The following is a 23,373-nucleotide window of genomic DNA, read 5'->3' on the forward strand; positions in this document are numbered from 1 at the left end:
ACAGCTCGAACGATCGTGGACCTCTTCGAACCTTTTCTTTTCAATCGGATGGAGAAAAAAAAGAAAAAGAGAAACTAAAGCGTTCGCTCGTCGAGACGAAATAATGGAAACGCCACGGTAATGGCGCAAACATTGTCGTCTGCTTTTCACGAGAGCTCCGTCCATTCTTCCGTGCCGAGCCAATGCGACAACGATCGCGAGGAATGATTTTCTTCCCGAGGAAAAAAGGAAAAAAAAACATACAAACCAGCAGAAGAGGGAATATTCTAGCGGGAAAAATGTTATAATTGACAACGAGCTTATCTGTTCGCGGATGTTTCTCCCTGTGAAGTAGTTGTTTAATAGGTTGTTTATCGTCGACAAGATGGTCGACGATGTAGCCAAGCGTAACAGACGAAATACTTTTGAGATGAAAATTACTACGTACCTCCTAACCGGTGTGGACCTCGTCTGAATCCGCTGAGAGACGCGGTTCTCGTGCGTGAATAATAACTCGTAATTGGAAGCGCGTGTAATTTAGCTTGAAGGCCGTGTTATTATTTTTGACGCGTGTTCGAATGCTAACGATCTAAGGAGTACTTGGAAGAATGTACACACAGGTCGAAATTAACAGTCTCGCGACGCTTAATTCGTATCAAGGAATTCAGTGCCGACTGCATTAGGATTTTGTTTTAAAATCTCGAGATCTTTGCAATTCGAGAGAACAGACTAAAAGTCAGGCTACTTGTAATTGAAACATTCTTCGTAGAATTATTAAAATAATTGGAGCCAGGGGTAAGATAATTGAAGAGAAGAGAATAAGAGAAATTAATTTTGGATATAATTGTGGACTTTAGTAATTTTGAAACATTCCAACAGGAACATAATAAATTTACAATATTCCCGTCGTTAAGAAAGATATAACTGTGGTGTACAACAAAGAAAAAATAGTAAACTATTGTTTGTCTCTCACCATCATCCAGTTTGTTCATTCTCAAGTAAAGGGTACTTGTTGTCGAAGGGACAAAGGGTCTCAGAAAAGACCCTTAACGAGAGTACAAAAAATTATTATCGGATGATCCGACGGGTAAGAAAGGTGCGAGGAGGCAGTAGAGTACAATCGTGAACGGTCGCCTTTGAGTTGAGGCCTGGCTGCACATAGGAATGTAATTAAAATACCAGGCGGCAAGACTATGCCTCTCAACGCGGCGAACACAATGGGCCACAATGTTAATGAGGAAAATAATTATATGAGAGTTCATTTTCTTCCTCCAGAAAATCGGATGCGGTGGCTGAAGGAGACGCTGCTGGCTGCCAGCAAGGAAGAGTAGCAAGAGTAGAAAAGGGTCCGTAATGCGAGTGCCAAGTGGTCCAGACGTCGTCGTGCATGCACTACTGGCGACGCCTTCACCCTTAACACAACCGAGAACCACCTTCCTCTCCGCGTTAAGACGTCCGTCCGACATAAGTATTTTGTAATTAACGCTGTACGCACGATACTCTAACACCCCCTGGCCGCCCTCGCGCTGCGATTAGGAGCACTCGTGACCGACCTCAAAGAGAAACCAGGGAAACTCCATCGGCGACGCGTTTATGTTATTTAGAAACAAGTGAATTAATAGAAAATATCGCGATAGTTTAGGACACTATTCCTAAATAAAAAAGTAGGAAATGTAATATAATACGTTCCTTAAACAATTCTAATTTAATTCCGAATTTCATATTCTTTTTATCTTATAATATATGAAACTCTTGTATTTAAAAATAATAAATTTCACTTTAGATTAACGTCCTTAGATTAATGTTTTAAGTAATCAAAAATTAGGTATTAAAATGTAATTATTTTTTATTTATTTTATTATGTAAGAAATACGTTATATTATATTTTCATATTTTTAGGGAAAAGATCAATCATTATACAAGGGTGACTGTATACGTTACTCTATAAACTAAAATCATTTAGTAAGGAAATGTTTAGAAGTGCATTTAGGAGAGAACATGTAATCACTGAACGATCCAAAGAATTTCACCGAAATCGTTTCGGTATTCACTCATCAACGAGCGATACTCGTAGATGGCCGAGTTGAATGTTATCGAAAACGTTTATGTCCAGCGCGTTTTAATCGGTCGTCGATATTAAGGTCTGACTCTTGCTGCGGAATAGAGTTATTGCTTGGAAACGGTGTTTGTATCGATCCGGCGCAGGCTTGCGGCTTGTAAAATGTACCGAGTCAATTTCGAACATTTCGAAAGCCGGCCGTGATATTGAAATCGATATATTGGCCGGCCGAAATTTGGCGTCGCCGTTAAACGAGCTCGAATTTCAGAATATCGTTTCCAATTTGGGAGCTCGATCGAATTTACTTCCGCGATCCGCAATTCGTTCATTCCGCGTCCCGAAACGTTCCGCGAATCTCTACTCGTGTCACATCGATGTATCTTCCCCGCTTCCACAGGCTGTGTTGGTCTTTCGAATCACGCAAACGCCTACGCTGCAATACGACCTCCGGTCACGTAGCTTTATTTCATTAATTCCTTGCTAACCGTTTTTCTTCCTGAACGAGCGAAACTCGACGATCTGTGATCCCCTGCGATCGTGGCCGAACCGGAAGGAGAATTCGTCCAGTCTTTTATCGAAGGGTTTCGTCCGAAAATTGCGGGTGACAGGTATTTGATATCAATATTTTTCATGACATTTACCTTTTCATATAGAAAAGATCATCGTAGCAAGTTAGGAAGAATCGAAGTTAACGCGATAACGAAACACGGATCGAGATGCACAGTTCGTAGTCCAATGGAACATAGTCAAACAGAGACGTTAAAACGTAGACGGATAAAACGGATGGGAAAAAGCAAAAACGTGGCAAGAGAATGGTGGAGAACGCGGAACACGGGGATAACGAAACGAAGAGAGTCGATGAAAATAGAGAGAAAACAGACGAATGAGAGGAGGGGGTGGTAGAGGCGAGTAAAGGGAGAGAGACAGGCAGATAGGAAGCAACGGGAGAGGGACGCAATTTGAGCGAGTGGCATCAGTCGGCGGGTTTAATGAGGTTAGCTGCAATTACATGCATTAGTACGACATGACGAGGGCAGCGGAGCCGACCTCGGTCCTCTGCAAGAGATATTGGATGTGTGAGCCTGGCGAAAGGGTGGTGGGCAGAGGGTGGAACGCGAGAAGGACGAGTGACGAGAGCCGCGACGAGATACATACAAAGAGGAGAGGGAGCAGAGGGTGTACACATTGCTGGAACGAGTGCAACAGCTAGGGGTGCTAAAGGGATGAAGCGAGAAAGGTGGAGGAAAAAAAGTGGGCAAGACGCGGAAGAAACGGACGAGCACGGTTAAAATGCGTTAACGCGTTAGACGTTAACGTACACCGTGCACTGACACAGAGAGCGGAGCGGAGCCGAGCGGAGCGGAGCGATGATGGCAGAGTCGCGGCAGGTAACGCGCAAAGTCACGCATCGTTGCCTCGCGATCAAACGACAAACACCGTCGGCTTGCCGCTCCACTGCGATAATTCTTTGATCGCTCGAAAAGATACACCGACGAGGCCAACCCTCTCGCCACCCCTTGCCGTCGACGTTGCCAGAGACGCTCTGTACACCGCACCCTGCCACCCGGCGAAAAGCCGGTGAATCGGATAAGCGAGGCAGCCGTGTAAGTTGATGCTTCGCGCGGGGTTAAAAAAAAAAAAAAAAAAGAAAGAAAAAAGAAAAAACAAGAAGGGAGACAGGAAAGAGGCGAATAAAACGACGGGTGCGTTCATTTAGCCCTGTTTAGGCGGCTACATCCAGCTTACGAAATCGTGCGAGACACGCTTCGCTGATCGTCAGAGAACGACTCTTTGTAGGAAAAAGGACTAACTTGTTACGGGAACGTTCTTGATCGGAGGAATTTACGAGTTTACAGCGAGAATTTCTAGAATTGCGATCGTGTTTCAAATATTCTACGCATTCATAACTGTTCAAGTCGCCTTGTTTCCAGCAACAGAATACCTCGCGTTTAGTCGTGTTGTAATAAATTAAAACATTCTGTCCTCGTTCCACGACTAACGGATTAATCATCTATTATCCGTGATAGTACCATTGCAATGGAGATTCATCACAAAAGATACGACTACAGGTACTGCCGATAAAACAAAACAGATATGAGTATTGAAATCCCCCAGGGATCGTACCAAACTGCATCGATGATGAAAGGGAAGATGACGGATCACTGTTATTGGAAAACAAAACCCATCCACCCCCCGCTTTTACCGGTTCCGATTCTCTGTTCGATATTACCGCGACACAGAGGCGAGCACTTTTGCCCGGTCGGCGAACGGGTATTGTCGGTCAATACGGATTTCACGAGCGGCGGCATTCTCCAGAGAGCGAACGCGCAGGGATACGTTTGATACAATATATAAGCGGTCGGATTGTGGACGAACCGATGGAAGGGGCTTGTAGGCGGGGAGAGTCACAAAGTAGCATTCTATTGACAGAGCTCTGGTCCGCCGGTGATTATACTTGGTGATCATATCGCTCGTATATTGACAAACAGCGATACACGGGGTCGAGGGAAATGGAGAAAGAGAAAGGGAAGGGTAGAATCATTCCCCCTGTATCCCTACCCTGTTCTCGTTGTTACTGTCTTCCTTTCTCCGCGCATAACCTCCTACCTCTCGCTCGTCGCTTTTATCATGCCATCCTCGTCGATCATCCCCCATATCCCGCTACTGCAACTTCTCTCATCGTCGACCAGCGGGAATGGTGGTGGTGGTGGTGGTGGCTGTTTCCGTGGACGCTTCTCGTGCACCGGTGCACACAGACCGCCCACTGGCGACCCACAATACGCCGCTAATTCCCATAAAGCGACGGCAGATACGCAAATGGACAAACGTATGGACATACGCACAAGCGCCCCTGGCTTCTCGCTGACCGGCCAAACACCGTGCACCATACTACCCCCCTTCATACCCTTGTTCCATGATTCTAACCCGGCATTCGCAGCTCGCATATCGCGGATGGCTCTCCCGGCCCGCCTTTGAGGATTACACTACCGTGTAATAACGGCACGGTCGCGCGGAAATGTGACGCGACGAGAGCAGCCGTCTGCTTAAGACGCATCGGTCCAACGACTTTTTCGGGGTGGATTAATGAACAGACAGGGGATGTGTCTGGACACGATCATATTTATATTTCAGCGTAGATTTAATGGTTTTTTTTTTTTGGAAATGAGATTTGATTACTTTCATCCTTTTGTCGACACGATGAGAAATAAAACGCGACCGTGTTAGAGGAGAAATAAATTTTGTAAAAACACAATTTGACTGCCTTTTCTTATGAATATTACTTGGCTCAATTAACCCCAGTTTATATAAATATTTACTATTAATTACCAGTAATAATATTTGCATAGCACTCAAGAGCTACATATATCAAGAGAGGGAAACACGGTAAATTATATACTTTGATGCTTGTGAAAAAGAACATCGTTAAATCGCTTCAAGTACTTCAAACGATTCAACTGTAATCATCGAAGAGTCAGATAGGCGTAAGCAGAAATTTCACGCTCACCTGCAATCGTTTCGTGGACAGTCATCGGATATCGGTATACGAGGAAGGCCATACGTGTCCAACCACGTAAGAAGGAAGATCGTAGAACTGGTGAATGAGAACCGATGAATGGATCGCATGTTGGAGGGTCCTTTTCAGAATACCCTCTCAAGGATGCGTCTTAATCGTCATCAACGAGACCCGAAGTGCACCGAATGCAACGTATCACCGATGTCCCAGGTAAGAATATTTCGAAAATTATTTATAATTTAATTTTTGCAAAATTGAATCGTCTTTACTCACGTTCAATTGTTCCTACGAGGGCGGTGTATCCTCAACGACTCATCTTTCAAGCAACGAAACTACATACACAAAAGCATCATGGAAACAATGCTTAATTTGACGATCTTGAGGAGCAGTAAGGTCGAAGAATCTGACGGGTGGGTTCAGCCAGCAAGAGTCCCTGGGGCGGATAAATAAAAGAGGAGCAATCGTCGGGAGCGGTGAATCGGCCACAGTGCACCGGGTCTGCACGGTCGAGCCACTGGGCGTGACAATATGCTTCTGCACAGGTGCACCGTCGAAGGTATAGGTAGGTTGCCGGAGGCGCCTTAGGAGAGAGAGACGCTGCGTTCGCCGCCCACGCTCGATCGTGCGGCTCGCTCGTGGAGAAAGACAGGAAGAGAGAAAGGTGGTAGGAAGGAAGGTAAGAAGGAACGAAGAACGTGGCTGGCGTACAGCGAGGAAAAGGAGCGATAAAAGAAGAGAGAGAAGCTGAAAGCGTAGACGAAGACGATGTGTGCGTACGAACGGGTACGTGGTCGCACACCTGTGCCAATGCAGCATGGCATAGAGTCGCATAACAGGTGGAAAGGTAAAAGAGAGAAAGAGAAAAAGGGGGAGAGAGCGAGAGAGGGGAACAGAGGAGAGGGAGATCCCCACTCGACCCCGAGTCTGCCAACTCGAACATTACTATACGCCCTCCGGGACCAGAGAGGAGGAGAACGTTCAGACTACCGCCTTCCTCCTACGTTCTCTCTCTCTTCCTTTCCCTCGCTCCCCCAGACCGAATCTCTCCTTTCCTTCACGGTCGCACTTCCGTTTTAACGTCAGCTAACTCTCGAGGCGGTGGCTGCCGCGCAAACGCCGCCGACAAATGCGTTTTCACTCGATGCCGATGAAATGGCCGACGAGAAAACGTTCTCCACCCTTGACAGCCGCGACGCACGACGGCGAGTTCGCCAGCGACCACCGGTTCGACTAATAACCTTCTTCGTCCTCTATAAACATCACTTCTTAGAGTACTATAATTAGTATTCTAGGCATAGAAGAAGGTATTTCAAACAAATCGTTTGTTTGTATCGTTAAAAACAGAAATTAACCCCAGATTTTTCGAATTAAATTAATCCAACTGTTCGACTACTTGAAAATTGTTACCACTCTTCATCTATCGATTCCACGTTCCTCGAGATATGTGTAATAGCGTTCAGGTATCCGGTGCCCAACGGCTGAACGCGTGTTTGCTTAAACGCGTTCGTAGAATTCCGCCGCAAGGTGAATTTAGCGGGACATCGGAAGGGGCGGAGAGGAGCCGTCTGTGCAGCACGTAAATGACTGGCATAATAACGGTAATACAACGGGTATTATCTGCACGCGCTCACATTTTTGCGGATAGACAGGTTTCTCGGCTCTCTAGCTAGCGATTCCATCGAGAGGCGATGCTGTTTCGTTTCCACGCGATGACCCGCGTCTTCTCAGGTCGCCGCGAACCATCCAAGTCATCGCGATATCGTCTCAGATAGGATCGTCGATCGAACGTCCTATCGTTCACGCATTGTTCGCGTACTATCCTCTTCGAATCGTTTTTGCGATCACCTAACGTTTCCGCCAGACGATTCACCTCTACTCGACGAGATATCGCGAGGAATGTGCGCCGTTATTCAGACATTTCGCACCGTAACGCGTGCTTTCCAAGTAGAATTATTTTATTGAAAGTTTGCGAAAAATTAATTTCGATATTAAGAAAACGTATCGAGAAAACTTTTAATAATTATTCTGCCACGCGTGATTATTTCCACTGTGTCAATCAACGCGTTAATTACTTCTCTCGACGCGTGTTTCCACGCGAATGTGGTTTCAATCTACTCCAAATTCGTAACGAGCTGATTCGCGCGAGTCTGCTCAAAGAACGGTGGCTCGACAGAAATGCAAAGAATTCAGATGCAGATTTCAGAAACTCGACTCGAAGAGGTTTCCTTGTTCGTGTCGTTTCGTTGAGTAGCATGGAATGTTTTAGTGGATACAATTTGGAGCACGAGAGAATTTTAGCTGTCCCTTACGACTATTATTTTCATTCGAAAAGAGCAACTGATGAAACGGTTAAAGGATACTAAGAATGAATTTTGTAAGCTAATACTTCGAGCTTTTATTATTTTTTTTTAAACACCAGTTGATGGAATTCAAAATCTTTTTAGTTTTTCAATTTACTGATTATTCAATTAAATCACTTCCGTGCCAAGCAACGTGTTAATTGAATATTGACTAACATCTTTTTGTTCATCATCGTTATCGAATGTAAATGAAACTTACACTGATGAATGTAAATGAAATTAACCTATAAGAAGCTAATGCGTTCATTACGAGATCATCTGTTTAATTACTGATGCACTGATTGTCCAAGGTATCAGCTACAGCGCGCGATTTGCAAATTATACTTCTGTAATACGGTACGAGCAGGCAAATTATTTTTTAATCAGCAATAAATAATATTTATCCTTTTTTCATAATAGGTATGCAATTTGTTAAAACATTATGGAAAATCTTTTATAGTCTTTTAAGTTTATAATACATGGTTCTGAAATACTTCGTATAATTGTTGAGATTGTTCTTTTCTGCACGCGAATCAGCATTATAAACAGAATCTGATCGTTATCGTTCTTTCGTTAGAGTCGGAGGATCGGTAAGTACGCGTTTTCCCCTCCCCTTTATGCGAGACTAACGATCGCGTTTAGCGAAACAGTACACGAAGATAATTAAGTTTAATTATATACAGGATACCATGGAGGTATAATTGTGGTGCCTTTCAATCGACGATATTTGTTTAGCTACTGCACGCAGTAAATAAATCTATCCTGAATCTTCTTTTTATTAATAAGCGCCACACATGATCAATATACGAGGCGCTTTAAACTCAAAGATTATTAGCTGACACGGAAATAAATTTTACATATTAAAATATAACAAATAAGGGAAACCACCATTCAGTATTCTATTCTATTAAATTTTAAACATTAAAATATAACAAATTAGGAAAACTACGATCCAATATTTAATAGGATAAGCTTCGAAAAGGAAACTTTGTGTGTCAGGTCAGAAGGGTTAATTTCCATGTTCGATAAGGTAACAAAGCTTGTATGCTAATGATATCCACGGTTTGTACACAACCGTGTACGTTCAATAGCTAAGCTAAACGCGGATTGGGAACGGGATTGATCACCGGACTAAGAAGATTAACGGATCCCGTGGTACTGAAATAAACGTCACGGTGTAACGGTTAAGTTGGATCACGGAACGGCTTAACAGTACGAGACAAATTATCAGCTATTGATAGCTCCTTACCGATCTCGGCAAATTCGTGTCCGCCAATCTATAAATTTAGAACCTCCCCTACCTCGAGCCATTGAATCGATAAATCTCACGTAATACCCGAATATCATTAGCTCGTCACGTCACGTGTACATTTGAATTTGTATCGATGTTATTAGCTTGCCAACCCTGCTGTCTCAGACAATCAATTTCTCCGTTGGCCTCGAATAGCCGAAAATAATTCGCTGCTAAACCGTGTTAACTTCATCGAGAGAACCATGACCCGCGTAAAATCGATCCGTTCGAATGAGTCACTCGATTACAGTTTACGTGTTTACAACGAAATTAATTGTCGCACACTTACAGTTTATGGTATTAAATAAAAGGAAAGAAACCAAAACGATAACGTTCCGAAAGAAAAAAGAAAGTAAAACACAAAAATGTTATCCTACCTTCGTCTGATCTTGCTGTTGCAGCAATTGTTCCCTGAGCAGCTGCAGTTGCAGGATCATCTCGGATAGCGTTCGTTCCTTCTCCGCGAAGCTTTCCGCGCATAGGACCCTGTGCAAAGCCGAGGCACCATCCTGTTGAACTTGTCCTTCCGTGTTCTGCATCCTTCCGGAAGCTGGGGGTGAGGGTGGCACGCTATTCGGCACGCTGGCGACGCCTCCGCTGCAACGTACACCATTGGACCACGGTCAATTACGTTCTGGTATCGTGTACACGAGAAGGGAAGCCACCCCTCTCGTTCATCCCTGTCATTTGTACACGACACAGTGGCAGAGAAAGTTTGCGCTGGATTGTAGATAGATCAACCACGTACATGTATATACACACCGACTTACATTTATATTTTTGTATACTTATTTGAAAAATAAAATGTTATATACATATTTTTGATTTCACGTTCATTTGACCTTGAAAATTCCCACAAAATAATAAAAATACTCAGGTGTTCCGTTTCAAGTGATTTACCCTGTATCGAGAGGGGTGGGGTGGGGTAAAGATGGTAGGGGTACCGGCTATATTCCCGCGCGAACAAGAGTTTCCAGCAGCTCTGCTGGCATCTGGAAGGGAATAGTGGTGGTGGTCGGGGTACATATAGGGCCGGGAGCCAGGTGAATAATAGATAGGGTCGCGGCCGCGCAATCACGGCAACCCGAGTGTTTGCCCCCGTGATGGGGTGTTCTCTGCTCCTTTCTACCCTTTTCTCTACGGTTTCACTCTAACGCACGCGTTTTCCAGCTCCTCGACTTTCTTTCTTCATCCATGCTGCTCTACGCCCGCAGCTCTCGTTCCCCTTTTATGCCCAGGAAAATGGACCACGAATAAGTGATACGGACGCATTGTGCGCTGACGAGCGAGCACGATGAGCGAACACGAAATCGCGAAGGACATCGTGAATCGGGGATAAGGATGAAACAGGCCGTGGCGGGCTTGAAAGAACACCGTCTTTCGGAATCTAGGGCAATATACGTGTCTGTCTGGGACACGTATGGCGCGTTTCTTATGGGTCAACGTTAAAGGGACCGAATTTTAAAGATGGTCCCTACCTGTTTTCTGAGGAACTTGAACGAGATCGATGCAGTTTTAATAACTTGCGTAACGTGCAGGATAATTTGTTATTTACAAGAGACTGAACATTTCATCTACCGGAGGCCCATTAATAGGCTTTCGACAGTATCGGCTGTCGAAGAAAAATCAATTAATAACCTCTTCATTATTACAAATTCACGTATAAATCATGTATTGATATAATGAAAGTTAAATGTACTTCAATTAAGAGGAAATAAGGTGGTAGTGTGTATCTGTTTTATTCATGGCCGGTGGATAATGTGTTAAGATTGCCGATTCAGATGATTCAGCTTGAATATTTGCGTAACGAGGAGCGAACGTATTTTCACACGAATAACATCGATTTTTCAACGGGAATGAGTTACGAACGAGACGGATGATAGAACAAGAGTAAAGCAGACGGAAAAATTGGCTGGCAAAGGGAAGAGGAGGCTGGTAAATGAATTCCGCATTGTGCTCGAGGAATTTAATTAGACGTTACAGTGTACACGTTTCTTGCGGCTGTCTCGTGGCGGAGAACAAAAATCGTGCATCGTGAAACCGTTACTTATCGAGGAACGTCTTTTATCCTTGCACGCTCATGAAAGACCCTTGCTGTGCGTGGCTTTCTTTCACGCGATAATAACGCGCGGTGGGCGGCTACAACATTCTATTCGCGCCTGTTGACCTCGGTATCAGCCAACAAAAGGCTCATTCTGTTCCTATTATCATCCCCTCTCCTTCGATGAATTTAGCTTTCCAAAAATAAACTGTCAACGCGACTCGCTACTTTTATCAGGCCAATTTTACAACGCATCGCTATTTTCGACCAACGCGCGGTTAAAAATAAACTCTTCTCGCCTAGTTTGACCGAAGGAATGTTCAATAAAGTCTGAAGAATTTCCCGATACCTTGCAAATTAGCCTCCTGCGTCTCCAGGAAGAAACGGAAATTCTAGTTTTTGACAAAATAATGTTGTTTTGGTTCTGTCATGTCCGATGTAAATTTCAGCTCTCTCTTTCATTTCCCTTCTTTTTTTTTTCATTTATCATTAGTACGCGTTAAGTTTGTCGGAACATACATATTCATTATGAAATTGATAGTTTTATCTGTGGTGTGTACGCAGTTTATATCGTTGAATGCTCGCACACGCGTGGCACGCATGGTGGAAGTTGGCAAGCAGATATTAGTATCGAAAGCGGAGCGTGTAATAATAATGTACAAACATTTTTAAGCGCGTCACAATCGTTTTCATTCCATACGCGTCGTTATTTACCAAATTGCTGCTAGTAAGTGCCAAGTTTTTCGTACACGCCTGGTTCTACCCTCGATTCGCCAAACTACCGTCGTTCGATGATTAAACAAACACCTTATTGTTTCTTACAGTTTTGCATTGATTTAGCGACACATTAAACGATTGGCGTTTAACCCGCGCGGCGTATAACTGGTCCGTTGTTCGATTCAATTAAAATGATCGTCGAAGTATCTAAACCGAAGAACGATTACAACGTAACAACACTCTTGTTACTGAGCAAAACAAATTTTAATCGCTATATGTATCGATTATAACACGGGACCTTGCTTGTTCCGACTTTAGGCTATCGAGTTATAAATTTCGTTCGAAGTGCAAAAGACTTCATTGAATTCGAAGATTCTCTCGTAAATATGTAAAAGATGGAGAACGACTAAATGGATGATCATCGTAATACGTCGAAAACGATGATGTTCGTTGATCGTTATGAAGCGTGAAATTTGCAATCGAGCGTTAAACAAGTATTTTCGACGCGAGTGTCCCGTTGCAGAGGGGGTAAAAGCGTAGTGGTCGAATCCGGAATTGAATGTATTCCAATAAAAAACGGGTGATCGTCGAGCGTAAGTGGCGAGTTGTCGTACAGTTGGCTGAATTTTTGGAAGAATTTTGGCCCCGGTATTCGCTGGGCGTGGGCAGCGCGGAGTGACACAATTTTGCCAACTTCTACGCGGCTGCCAAGTTCATCGGTTCGCTGTCAACAATTGCTTCAAAATTACAATTGCTCGCTGGCGTTATTATTCACTTTCTTAGCGGCGACGTATTATTCAAGGGCCTACGAGGGCGACTAGCCTGACGCTATTGTGCCCTCCTACGATTTATGAGATGGTCTGTGCTTGCTCAGGGAAAGTGTTTACGAGAATGAGACATTTGGGCTTCAGACGATGGTTAACGACTTTTAGTTACAAAGCCATCGAGTGTCGTGGGAAAGATTGTTTTGAAGGCCCGAGTTTCGAAAGCTAGGATAGCGATAAAATAAAGGATGAGAATAGGACTTGATCCTCGGAGGAGCTGGCCACGAAGTGAGAAAGATAGGGGTGCCTTCTGGTAAGCTAATTGTGATGAACAGCGCTTACCTCAGAACCTTCAAAGCGAGAATTTCTAAAAAAGAACTTGGTACTTTCTGTATTTCTAACAAGCTAATCGTATTAATCGTCACATAAATGATTCACAGTTCCCTGTTTATCGAGCTTCGATTATGTATAACTAGGTAATTGGAATTATAATAGAAGCAGAGTGATAAAGTTTTGTAACGTACGTTTCGCGAAATCGACCGCGATCCGTAATTAGCCACGTGCGGAATAAATCTTTACTCTGTAGTCTCGACTTTGTACATTGTATGAAGGATTCAGTGGGAACAGGAAAATCTCCTTGGTTTCCATCATTTCGATACAAAGAATCAATTCATTGACGGAACTGATTACATAGAGCAATTATTATTACGTGACTGTGCAATATCGTTGAATATAGATTAATCGTCCGAGGCGATAATTTAAACACAGCCTCGATCATCCGCAACTTCGATCGTTAAACTTTTTTGCATTGGTAATCTTTTCTTATTATTAAAAGTCGGACGATTCGAACAAAATATCACAAAAAAGAGGAAGAAGTCAGCAGTTAGATCTTTTCTTAGAGCGTATCACGATTACTTTGAAAATGGCAGAAGAAACTTTAATGATTCCAGTATCGAATTTATGAATTTCCTTCTGTTTTGTCCTCTGTATCAGTAGCTCGGGGTGAATAACAACACGGACCGCTTAAATTTGGCCCCGCGAGTGCTCCACAAAAGCGTCCATTGTTCGAAGAACGACAAGATCCACAGATTCCAGTCGTAAACCGACTCTTCGTTACCGAACAGATCCATCTGAGAAATACAAAGAGAGCGGGCGAAAAGGAAGTCGGAAGACGGGAGAGAGCCGGACAAAAAAACAAGGGGTCCACAGAGAGCCCGAAAATATCTGACTTCTCGGCTCGAGGACAAAGAAATGTGTTTGAAGAGACGATAAGAAATCGGATGACTCGACGTTTCACCCTGAAACCTAGTAAGTAGTTTAGTGTTCGTGCCGGTTAAAAACCCCTTCTCGATGAAAACGTTAATGTATAATCTTTCGTGGTTCTTATATTTTGCACACGTAGAGAAATAAATAATTAGGGACTTAAAAATTTTTTCCACTGTCAACGCGCTTTTTCACACTATGCCTTCCTATAAATACCAAGGATCGTCCGGAAGGTCGGCGACGCACGGAGGGTACCAACATGCTTCGGCTTATAAGCCTAGTTATACTGTTAATCCTAAAACTCTACGAGTATAACGAGTATAACGAATCTGATTCATATTTGTATTTCATCGCAGGAAAAGTTTATCCAAAATTTGTATCACGTAACCAAGGCAACTCTTCAAATTACACATTTAGCCGTCAATCGAAATCAAAGTCGACCAAGACTTTATAATTTTAATTCAGTCGATAGGCAATAATCGTTTTCAACCATACAAGAAGAGGCGAGAACTGATATTGTAGTCTATATTTACCGGTTATGTAAAATGTACCGGCGACGATATCGTGGCTGGAAGACAACGGCAGATTAAAACGCGACGATTGCAACACGAATCCACGATCCCAAATGAAGCATAATATTCAATAATTAAAAAGAGATACATTGCATAACCAACGTCGTCGAACGATGTACGTGACACGTCACTTTGACTTCATCGCATTCTCGTAAGCCGAATACGGGGAAACAGGAAGGAATACCCGCCAATGGAGGCACTCTCATTTCCTCTGGTTGACTAGTTACTTCCTGGCGCTGTTTAATTAATGGTCGCTCGGTATCGCGTTTGAATTTCAGAAGGGAAAACTGTAAACACGCGATACGTGGATTGCGGTTTCTACCCTCTTTTACGAATTAAAATTATAGCACAACTAATTTGACGTTAAATTTGACCAACTTGACCAATTTAACATTAATTTTCAATGTCATAAACAATTTTGCGGCAAGTTTCTTTTTTATAAAAGTCGATCGATCCGAGGTTGTAGATTCACCCCCTAAAGCTATGAACATTAATTTTCTTATACCCTGTACAATTAAATATTTTCACTTCTGGCGTTTATATCGTTTACCATTTGAATGATAGTACCCAGAATGAACCCTGCAACCCCATAAAATCAGCTGAACACTAACCAGTGTGCGTTGTGGCCGGTCGGCGTGGAAGAGGGTGGCGGGCTTGTCCGCCTGTTGTTGCTGGTATCGTCCTGCAGCGACAACGACTCGCTGTTCATCTTGCAGGTTAACCTCTTCAGCACGTCGTCCATGGATCTTTTGGTACTGGCTGTGGTGGCGCTACCACCGTTGCTGTTGTTATTATTCTGCGTGACGGTATTGTTGTTGTTGTGGTGAGGATGGTTCGGGTAGTAGGGGTCGACGGTTAAAGGGGTAGGCGGTGAGCCACACTCGGAGGAACTGGCCGGTTCCACGACACCACCGGACGAAGACGATGTATTCGTGTGGTGATGATGATGGTGGTGGTGATGGTGATGATGATGGTGAGGATAGTGGTAAGGCGCGAGCGTTTCCTGACCGGACAGACCGATCCTTTGTCCCTTGCTTGGTCGCAGGGAATTCGACGAGGGTGATGGCGAATCGCGAAGATCCGGTTCACTGGTGGTCGCCGGCGACGAACAGCCGGACGACTCGCAGTCGCCTCCTCTTTGATGAGGGTAACACTCCTCGATGTCGACGGGGGTGGTGGAACCCTCTTCACCGACGGCTACCTCGCCACCGGGACCACCGGTCACCGACGAGGTCGTATCCTCCTCCTCCTCGTTGGCGCCTATCACTGTACCCGTGCCTCCCCCGCCCTCCGATAGCTTCGTTGGTGGTGACTTCCTCTTTGAGGACATCCTCAATCTGAAAGCGAAACGGAAACAGGCCAGGTGAGATTCGTTGTTCGCGTCTCGAGCTGCGAGGATCGCTTTACCCCACCCTAATTGTACGTTCGCGTGCAATTAGGCTTCCTGTTGAGACAAAAGGAAACGCGCAGGAGGGAATATCCCATCGCTTTATATTTTTTGGATCTCTCCTTAGAATTTTTCTAGGTTCTCCCGAGACCGAAGGTAATTGGTGGAAGGTTTCCCTCCCTCTGCATCTACCTTTAGCCAAAGGAAGCCTCCGTTGCATCCGAGTGTACAGGTGTACATTTAATTACTATTCTAATTCACCGATTATTACCCAGCCACTCTGTTTCCACGTGTCGTATTCTTACGTAACGATCACAAAGTTGCAATCGTATCACGCGACACACTGGAATTATCTCAGTTATTAGTTGTATGCATGAATCTCGTTACAATTCTTATAGCGTAGTATCACGATACCACGTGTCACGGTTAATGCTACACTAGAGATAAGTAGCTGTTCTTTTATGAATCAGTATGCGATCATTTCACGAAACTTTCATTATTCCAATGAAAATACATCTTGTTCAGCGAGGTGGAATTTCCATTGATTTCTCGTTATAGTAACATGTCCTCTTCTGCTTGCAAGGGTTAAAGGGTTAAATTCGATTCCTCGGTTAAGAGGAGTTACGAACAAGCAACTCTCCTGATCGACTCCTTACCGGTGACCCTCGACCATCCTATATATCGAAACTCCACGTCTAAACTCTATCTCGCGTTAATTTACCGACTAGCCGGACTGCTCGCTCATTTCCGTCTCCAAATTACCAAATCTAAATCTAAATCGCTCGCGATCTCCGAGCTGTCGGTGCCCGCGAAACGGATTATGTAATCGAACACGAGGCGCAATAATCAAGACTGATTATTAAGCGAGAATTATTGTTGTGCGAGCGTGTCGTAACGCTCTTTCCATCAATCGAGGAGAATCGTGGGCGAGGGACGTGGCGAGGAACGAGGCGAATACACGCGGACGATTATCTTCGGCTTCTGGCGAAGCCGAGCGGAGGTTGCGAGGTCATCCAGAAAGCTGAACGAGACGATTGACACTGTCTCCGAAATCACAGAAGCCCCGAGAGGTCGTCAATTTAATTATTTATTTATTTACGAGTTTCAACCCTTCATAGATTCGAAGCTCGTCTTTTGATTCTGCGTACTGAATTCTTTTCAACAAATTTTGATATTTTCGAATGCACAGAGGTCTATGCGCGTTTATGTTATGAAATTGAATAAAAAGCCCTGTTCAAAGGAAGAGTATTATTTCTGTGATCGATACCGGCATGGAAACGGAGATACGCTCGATGAAACCGCGAGATGACAGCCTATCAATTTACTTATTAAACCTACTGTTCTTGCTTTCTGTCCTTCTGCGTCAGAGTATAAATATGCAGCTTCGTGGTTCCAGATAATCAAACTTCGGTAGCAATTTTTCCGGGAAAATTGTTCTCTTCAATGAGATTTATTATTCAAACAATTTCTAGTGATTACTGATTCTAATACGTTTCTCTTTTTCTTGGAATCTGAGTGCTGAAATTGCTGAGGAGAATAATTTTCTCACTATTATCGTTCGGAATGCATATCGTTATCGTTACACTGTCGTCTCTGTTGTCACTAGAAAATGCATGCAATTATCTTGTCTCAGAAAAATGGAATAACTGGTGGAATTAATTCAATCCAGAGATCAAATGAATACACAGACTGGATCAGTTTTCACGATAAAAAGAGTAATCTGAGAATCTACTGGTTTATGAGATTTACTGTGACTCGTGTTTTACGTATATTTTGAGAAAAAGAATAGTATAATTAAGCTTTAAATATTTATCCTAAACTGGTTCAATCTAGAAATGAAATAATGTCTAAGGAATTTTTTCCTGAACGAAGGCCGCATCACTATCTATCGACTTGTACTACTATTTCTCATTTTTCATATCGATAGAATAATATATGCGCGGTGTTCTTGTTAGTAGAAATACTTTGTAAAATATGTGAAACCAGTTTTCCACATAAAATCCACGATATAAGGAGTTGTCACTATTACTTTACATTGTTGCCGTTAACAAAAAAGCAAATCTCAACATTCCTGTTTCTTAGAAAGTGAAATATTCCATAAAATTATATGCACTCTGAACGTCTGTTATCAACAGTTACCATCTAGAGAGGAAGTAGTTTTTGGGATCAAACCAGTTTCTCAGCTGAAAGTTACTGAGAAAGCTACTGTTTCATGTAAAATGAGGTTTCTCAGCTTTAGATCTCTATCTGTACTACTCAGGGCAAATTTACTGCCATATTAGACGCTGCTACAACTGTTTAAGAAAGATTTATTACAATCTTAAACATTTTCATAGTATCTAAATAATTAAAAATTAAAAGGGTAATGAAAAACAGATGACTCTATTGAATTTCAATTGTCGCTATCTGACAATTAGTGGACTACGTTAATTTTATACATAATCGAATAATTAATGAAAAAAAAGAAGAAGGAAGTAAACTTTAAATAATGATAACACTTTATCTAGTGGAAGCTAATTAATAGACTTTTCGACACTGTCGGTTGTTGAAGAAAAACCAATTAATAAACTTTTGATTATTACAAATTCACATACAACTCAGTTGAAATAATAAAAGTTAAATGTACTTTAATTAAGAGGAAATTGAAAAGGTAACAGTGCTTATCTATTTTATTTATGGCTTGTGGCTAATGTATTAATATTAAACTAATAATGTAGAGCATCTAGAAGTTTAACTCTTGAACAGTGGAGCCTAGATCAATCGTGACCCAAATTTACAAGAATATTAACTTAAAGTTAAATACATATATAATTTCTAAAGGAACAATGTAAAATTTAAAAGATGAAAATAATATAAAATACAAAATTAAATAAAAATCGTGACTCTCTCTATAAACATGGCGTTACATGATGTCAAAAGACCTATCATTTGGAATATCGCGAATAATAATTTCGAACCTAATAATTTCAAACGGATTATAGTTCGAACCTAATCCGTAATCTGCGATTCTTTTCCGACAGTTGATTCATCATCAAAACACGGCTGCTTTATTGAGAGCCGGCTTTTTCGAGTGCAACACATGCGCGGACTCGCGAGAGGAAGCACGTGTTCACCGCACCCAATGGTCACGGGGACACTCGGGTGCACGAATATACGCGTAACGCAGCATGCCGTCTGTGTCCTCGCGAAAAAATACGCTCGGTCACGCGTGCACGACGAGCGGGAAATAGAAAGAAGCGCATTATGGCGCAATGACGATCGATTCATCGAGAAAACGGTAAAAAATTATTGATTATTTAACACGTTCAACGCCGCGTGAGTCACTGCCGGACCAATGATGTTTATTCAAAACATAAAGTGACTTTTTGCTATAGCTTCGATAGAAACGGCGAAAAAGCAAGATGAGAGCGTACCAAATGAATGTAATCTCATTATAGTTTTTCTATAATTAGAATAGAATTTTTCTATGCAGGAAACGTGAAAAATTTTTCAATGGAGAGATTAAATATTTGATTCAAAGCAATGTGCTAAGTGAGTTTTGCTGAAGTAATTCAGTCTAGTGAAATAACACGTTGATTGGCACAGTAGAAATACGCGTATATGGCACGGCATACGGTAATCTGAATTATAAAAGACATTAAAGAGATTTTCAACGCTGTTTCTAAATAGTAGAATAGCGTAGAATGTAATGTAGAAACACTATAATAATCAAAATAGAGAAAAGAAAGGACAAGAGACAGAATGATCAAGCTTTCTCGTGATTTGCTCTTTAATAATATTTGGACAGATAATGGTTGAAAGTCCATGGTTACCTCGGTGACCCCTCGCATTTGATAATCCATTACGCCAAATTTCTCATCTGATCGATCAGTTTGTTAATCATCCAGCAGCAAAAAATATGATTTTCCCTAACAATAGAAATCTTTTATTCATCACAAGTAATCGTTCTCATTTGTCAGTGTATATTGCTGAGAAAGGCACTTTTTTCTTTTTTTTTAAACGACGAATCGATTGCGTAAGCGAACACGTTCTTAGCTTGGATGTCCTTCGTTTTAGCCTTTGCCTCTTCAGATAAGATACGTAGCGAAAGCCATAGTACTAATTCAGAAGCTTCAAACTTCTGAAGATTCGTGCAATTATAATTCAGCAAACTTTCTAAATTTTTATGAAAACAGAAATAAGGATAAAAATATTGTTAGTTGTGTAATTACACTTTCATGCATTAATTTATCCAACTACTCGTAACAAAGTGGAATTCTATTTAGAATAATGTTGATCGTTTAGGCAGACACTTTGAGGAGGAAAGTGCTGCCTTGAATCGTAAAACAGATGCGGCAAATTTGAGAGAAGAACAGTCGCTCAGTCCGTGTGAAATTGTGCTTGGTAGATAAATTTCATGGGGTGGCCGAGGTTCTATCATTGTCACGTTGTGGGCTGGTTGCAGCGTTTACATTGTCTAAGCGTGACAAACGAAGAGCGCGTTCCAGATTTCGCTCGGTACACTCGGCATCTTTGCCCGCGAGAGGCAAGTAATGTATTTCAGTGGGAAGACGGTAAGGGATAGAGGAAGAGAGTTCACGCGTGGCTTAATTGCTTCGCGAAACGCAGATCTATGCCTAGCCGGTGTCTAGGAGGCGGAACGAAAACAGAGACAAACGGAGAAAGCATATTTTTAACCGCCAGATGCTGGTCGAGGACCGGTGACTGAAATCACAGAGGAAAAACGAAGAAAAAGCAACGACGAGAGGAACCGCGCCGACAATGGATGATTTTCTTTCCACCGAACTCGAGGATGAAATAAATCAGTACCGTGAGATAAAATAAAATATCTCGCAGAGACACGTTTTGTAAATAAAAGTGTTCATCTTACGAATCTAAATAAATAAATCAGTCAATTTCAGCTTCCTTCCCTTCTACTTCCGGCACCCTTTGTTTTCCTTGCGCGCGGTGCTGATCAATTCTAGCAGCGCGTAGGAGTGAATGGTCGATCGATCAGCTTCCGGACACGTCGTGCGAGCCAATGACATCCGGTCGGTGAAACGAAAGGAACACGCGGATCGAAGTTCAGAGTTCGCGCTTTCGAACGTGTACGATTCTTACACACTGGCTTTGATAAACGAACACGCATCGATAAACCGTGGACTCATCCGTTCGAACGGGAGATAAATCAGCAAATCTGCTCCTTTCTGCTCTACAAGTACTCCCTCTTGCTTTCTCCCACGCGATCACCATTCATTCACTTACCGATTCATTAACGTTACCAAACGAGCAATTACAAGAATAATTTTTTTCTACACCTTCTTCGTCTCGCGAACTTCTTCCGTATAATATTTCTTTATTCCATTCTTTTTCGAAATCGATGTCGCTTCGATGAAAATATCAGATACTGTTTTCTGGTCTTTGACAACGGTTACAAATATTTTTCTTTCAAACTGGAAGTCGCTTCGATTTTTATCTGTCCCTTCAGGTTTTTTTCTCGTACGGTACAATGTGATAAATTGTTAATAGTCTATTTCGTTATCTGATAATTGAGAGAACAACGAACCTTTCCTGATTCGGAGTAAACGGAACAAAAAATGAAGAGAAAGATACAAGCGAATGACCCGAAGAAAATCGGTGCGGTTGAAGAAAAGAAGAAAACAAAAGGAGAGACAGGAAACGTAGATACGTTCGATCTCGTTACGGTTTTAATCACGGTTCCGGTTGCTCTTATTACGACTATCGTTCTTTCATTATGACATTTCCTCGCTTCTAGACTGTATAGTAAACGCTTCGGCGCAATTATCTTCTCGTTTATATATACGACTCGAACACAATGCCCGATTTATCGGGAAAGGTCGAACATCCCAGTTACATTTACTACATAGATAAATTATTATTGTAAGCAATGTTGTGGCTGCATTTCAAATCGCGCCTGCGTGTTATCAATGGACGGGAGTACAATTATCAATTGCATTTTCTTCAAACAAGGATGCGTCCGCTTCCTGTATCGAAAGGAAATCGAAACATGTGCGAGCCGTCCATCGAATTCTTTGATCCCTTTACCAAATTTCTCCGGCTCGTTTCCCTTTATGACCCTGCGTCGAGACCAATTAAAGGGGCGGCGTAACTGGCAGTCAAATTTTTAGACGCGAGAGCAACGGAGCAACGCGCCACGTAAGTTGACGCTTGACTTTCTATTAGTGGCACAATGGGAACGTGGTTTTTTGGGGATGCAGCATCTGTTCGGGCTCAAATAGCCAAGCGAGGGGTGGCGATGCTGTGTTTTAACGTCGAGGGGCAGAGAAGAGAGTTAGAGTGATTCCGAGTCGACTTCCGTCTTTGCGATGGGTTTACAAGAGTCGAAGATTGAGACATCCTTTAAAACGTCTAATAAGGGATGAAATTCGTGTCTGGAAAATGGACCCACGAGACGGAAGTTCCCATGGACCGTGCGAACCGATCATGTCACGTAAACTCACCACTTGAACGGTGAAGTAAACTTAACCTTCCGTTGACGATGTTCATTTTCTGATTTTATATTGTTCGAGGATTTAAAAAATTCTGAGATATTTATCGAAGCTTTTAATTTCACGCACAAGTGATTTTTATGTGAAATAATTAAATAGAAAATAATTTGATATAAGGAAGAATAAGCCTTCTTGCAATAAAAATAAAATTTGGAAGGTAAGTTTTAAAAAATAAAAGTTTCTCAATATACTGGAGGAGGATTAAGTACTGAGATTTTTAAACGAAAGACTGAAAGATTAGAAAGATGGTATCTAAGAATACAATTAATAAAAATGATGAAAATAACAACAGAACAGGGATCGAACTGTTGAAATTGATTCTAATGAATGAAGGAAGAGAGACGAAAGTACGCGACCGGTTGAAATTTTGAAATCATTATATCCCTCGGACCCGATGGTAGGCTGAGTGCTTTATAATTAAGTCAACCAAGCGCTGATTACGCGATACGAGGAACGATCGTGTGCGCTATCGACTAATTTCGCGCTGTCGAAGCCGAGGCCCTTCAAGGCGGGCGTACAATACCCTTAAGAGATCATTAATTTACTTTCTCGTATTCTCTGTTCTCGTTATCTCAATTACTTTTCTTCGCGTTCCTCCACGCGAAACTGCGGAACAAGGAATACATAATATACCGAGAACGAGAATCGACGCGTTTACGCGTGCTTAATCGAGATCATATATAGAAATATCGAGGAACCGTGGAAAATAAAGAGATTCAAAAGATGAATTCCATTCTATAAATGCATCTTCGAAAAACAACGTGTAAGGGAATGCTGTTAAAAAAAAAAAAAGAAAATGAAAAGCACGGTTGAAACCAGAAAAAAGTAAACTAAGTGTGTTTCTTGACGGAAGGGTGGTTTTTCCAAGGAGGTAGCCTTGTTCAGTGGTTCTCAAACGGAGACAAGCGAACCGAAGAAACGAGAAAAACCTTGTCGAG

The 23,373-nt window shown here is 42.3% G+C and overlaps 1 protein-coding gene across 4 annotated transcripts in view; it reads right to left on the reverse strand.

The window, feature by feature from the left end:
• The window catches only part of LOC114873288 (transcription factor SOX-5-like), a 142,894-nt gene that overhangs the window by 23,485 nt on the left and 96,036 nt on the right, over positions 1 to 23,373 (reverse strand). For all 4 annotated transcript variants that reach the window (XM_029181469.2, XM_029181468.2, XM_029181467.2 and 1 more), the window contains 2 exons: positions 15,151 to 15,876; positions 9,560 to 9,779 (listed from right to left, as the gene is read on the reverse strand). In XM_029181469.2, coding sequence (XP_029037302.1) covers positions 9,560 to 9,779; positions 15,151 to 15,869 — 939 coding nt within the window. In that variant the 5' untranslated portion in view covers positions 15,870 to 15,876. The remainder of the gene's footprint in view (positions 1 to 9,559; positions 9,780 to 15,150; positions 15,877 to 23,373) is intronic.

This window comes from Osmia bicornis, chromosome 4 (assembly GCF_907164935.1).
Source record: "Osmia bicornis bicornis chromosome 4, iOsmBic2.1, whole genome shotgun sequence".
NCBI classification, from domain to species: domain Eukaryota; kingdom Metazoa; phylum Arthropoda; class Insecta; order Hymenoptera; family Megachilidae; genus Osmia; species Osmia bicornis.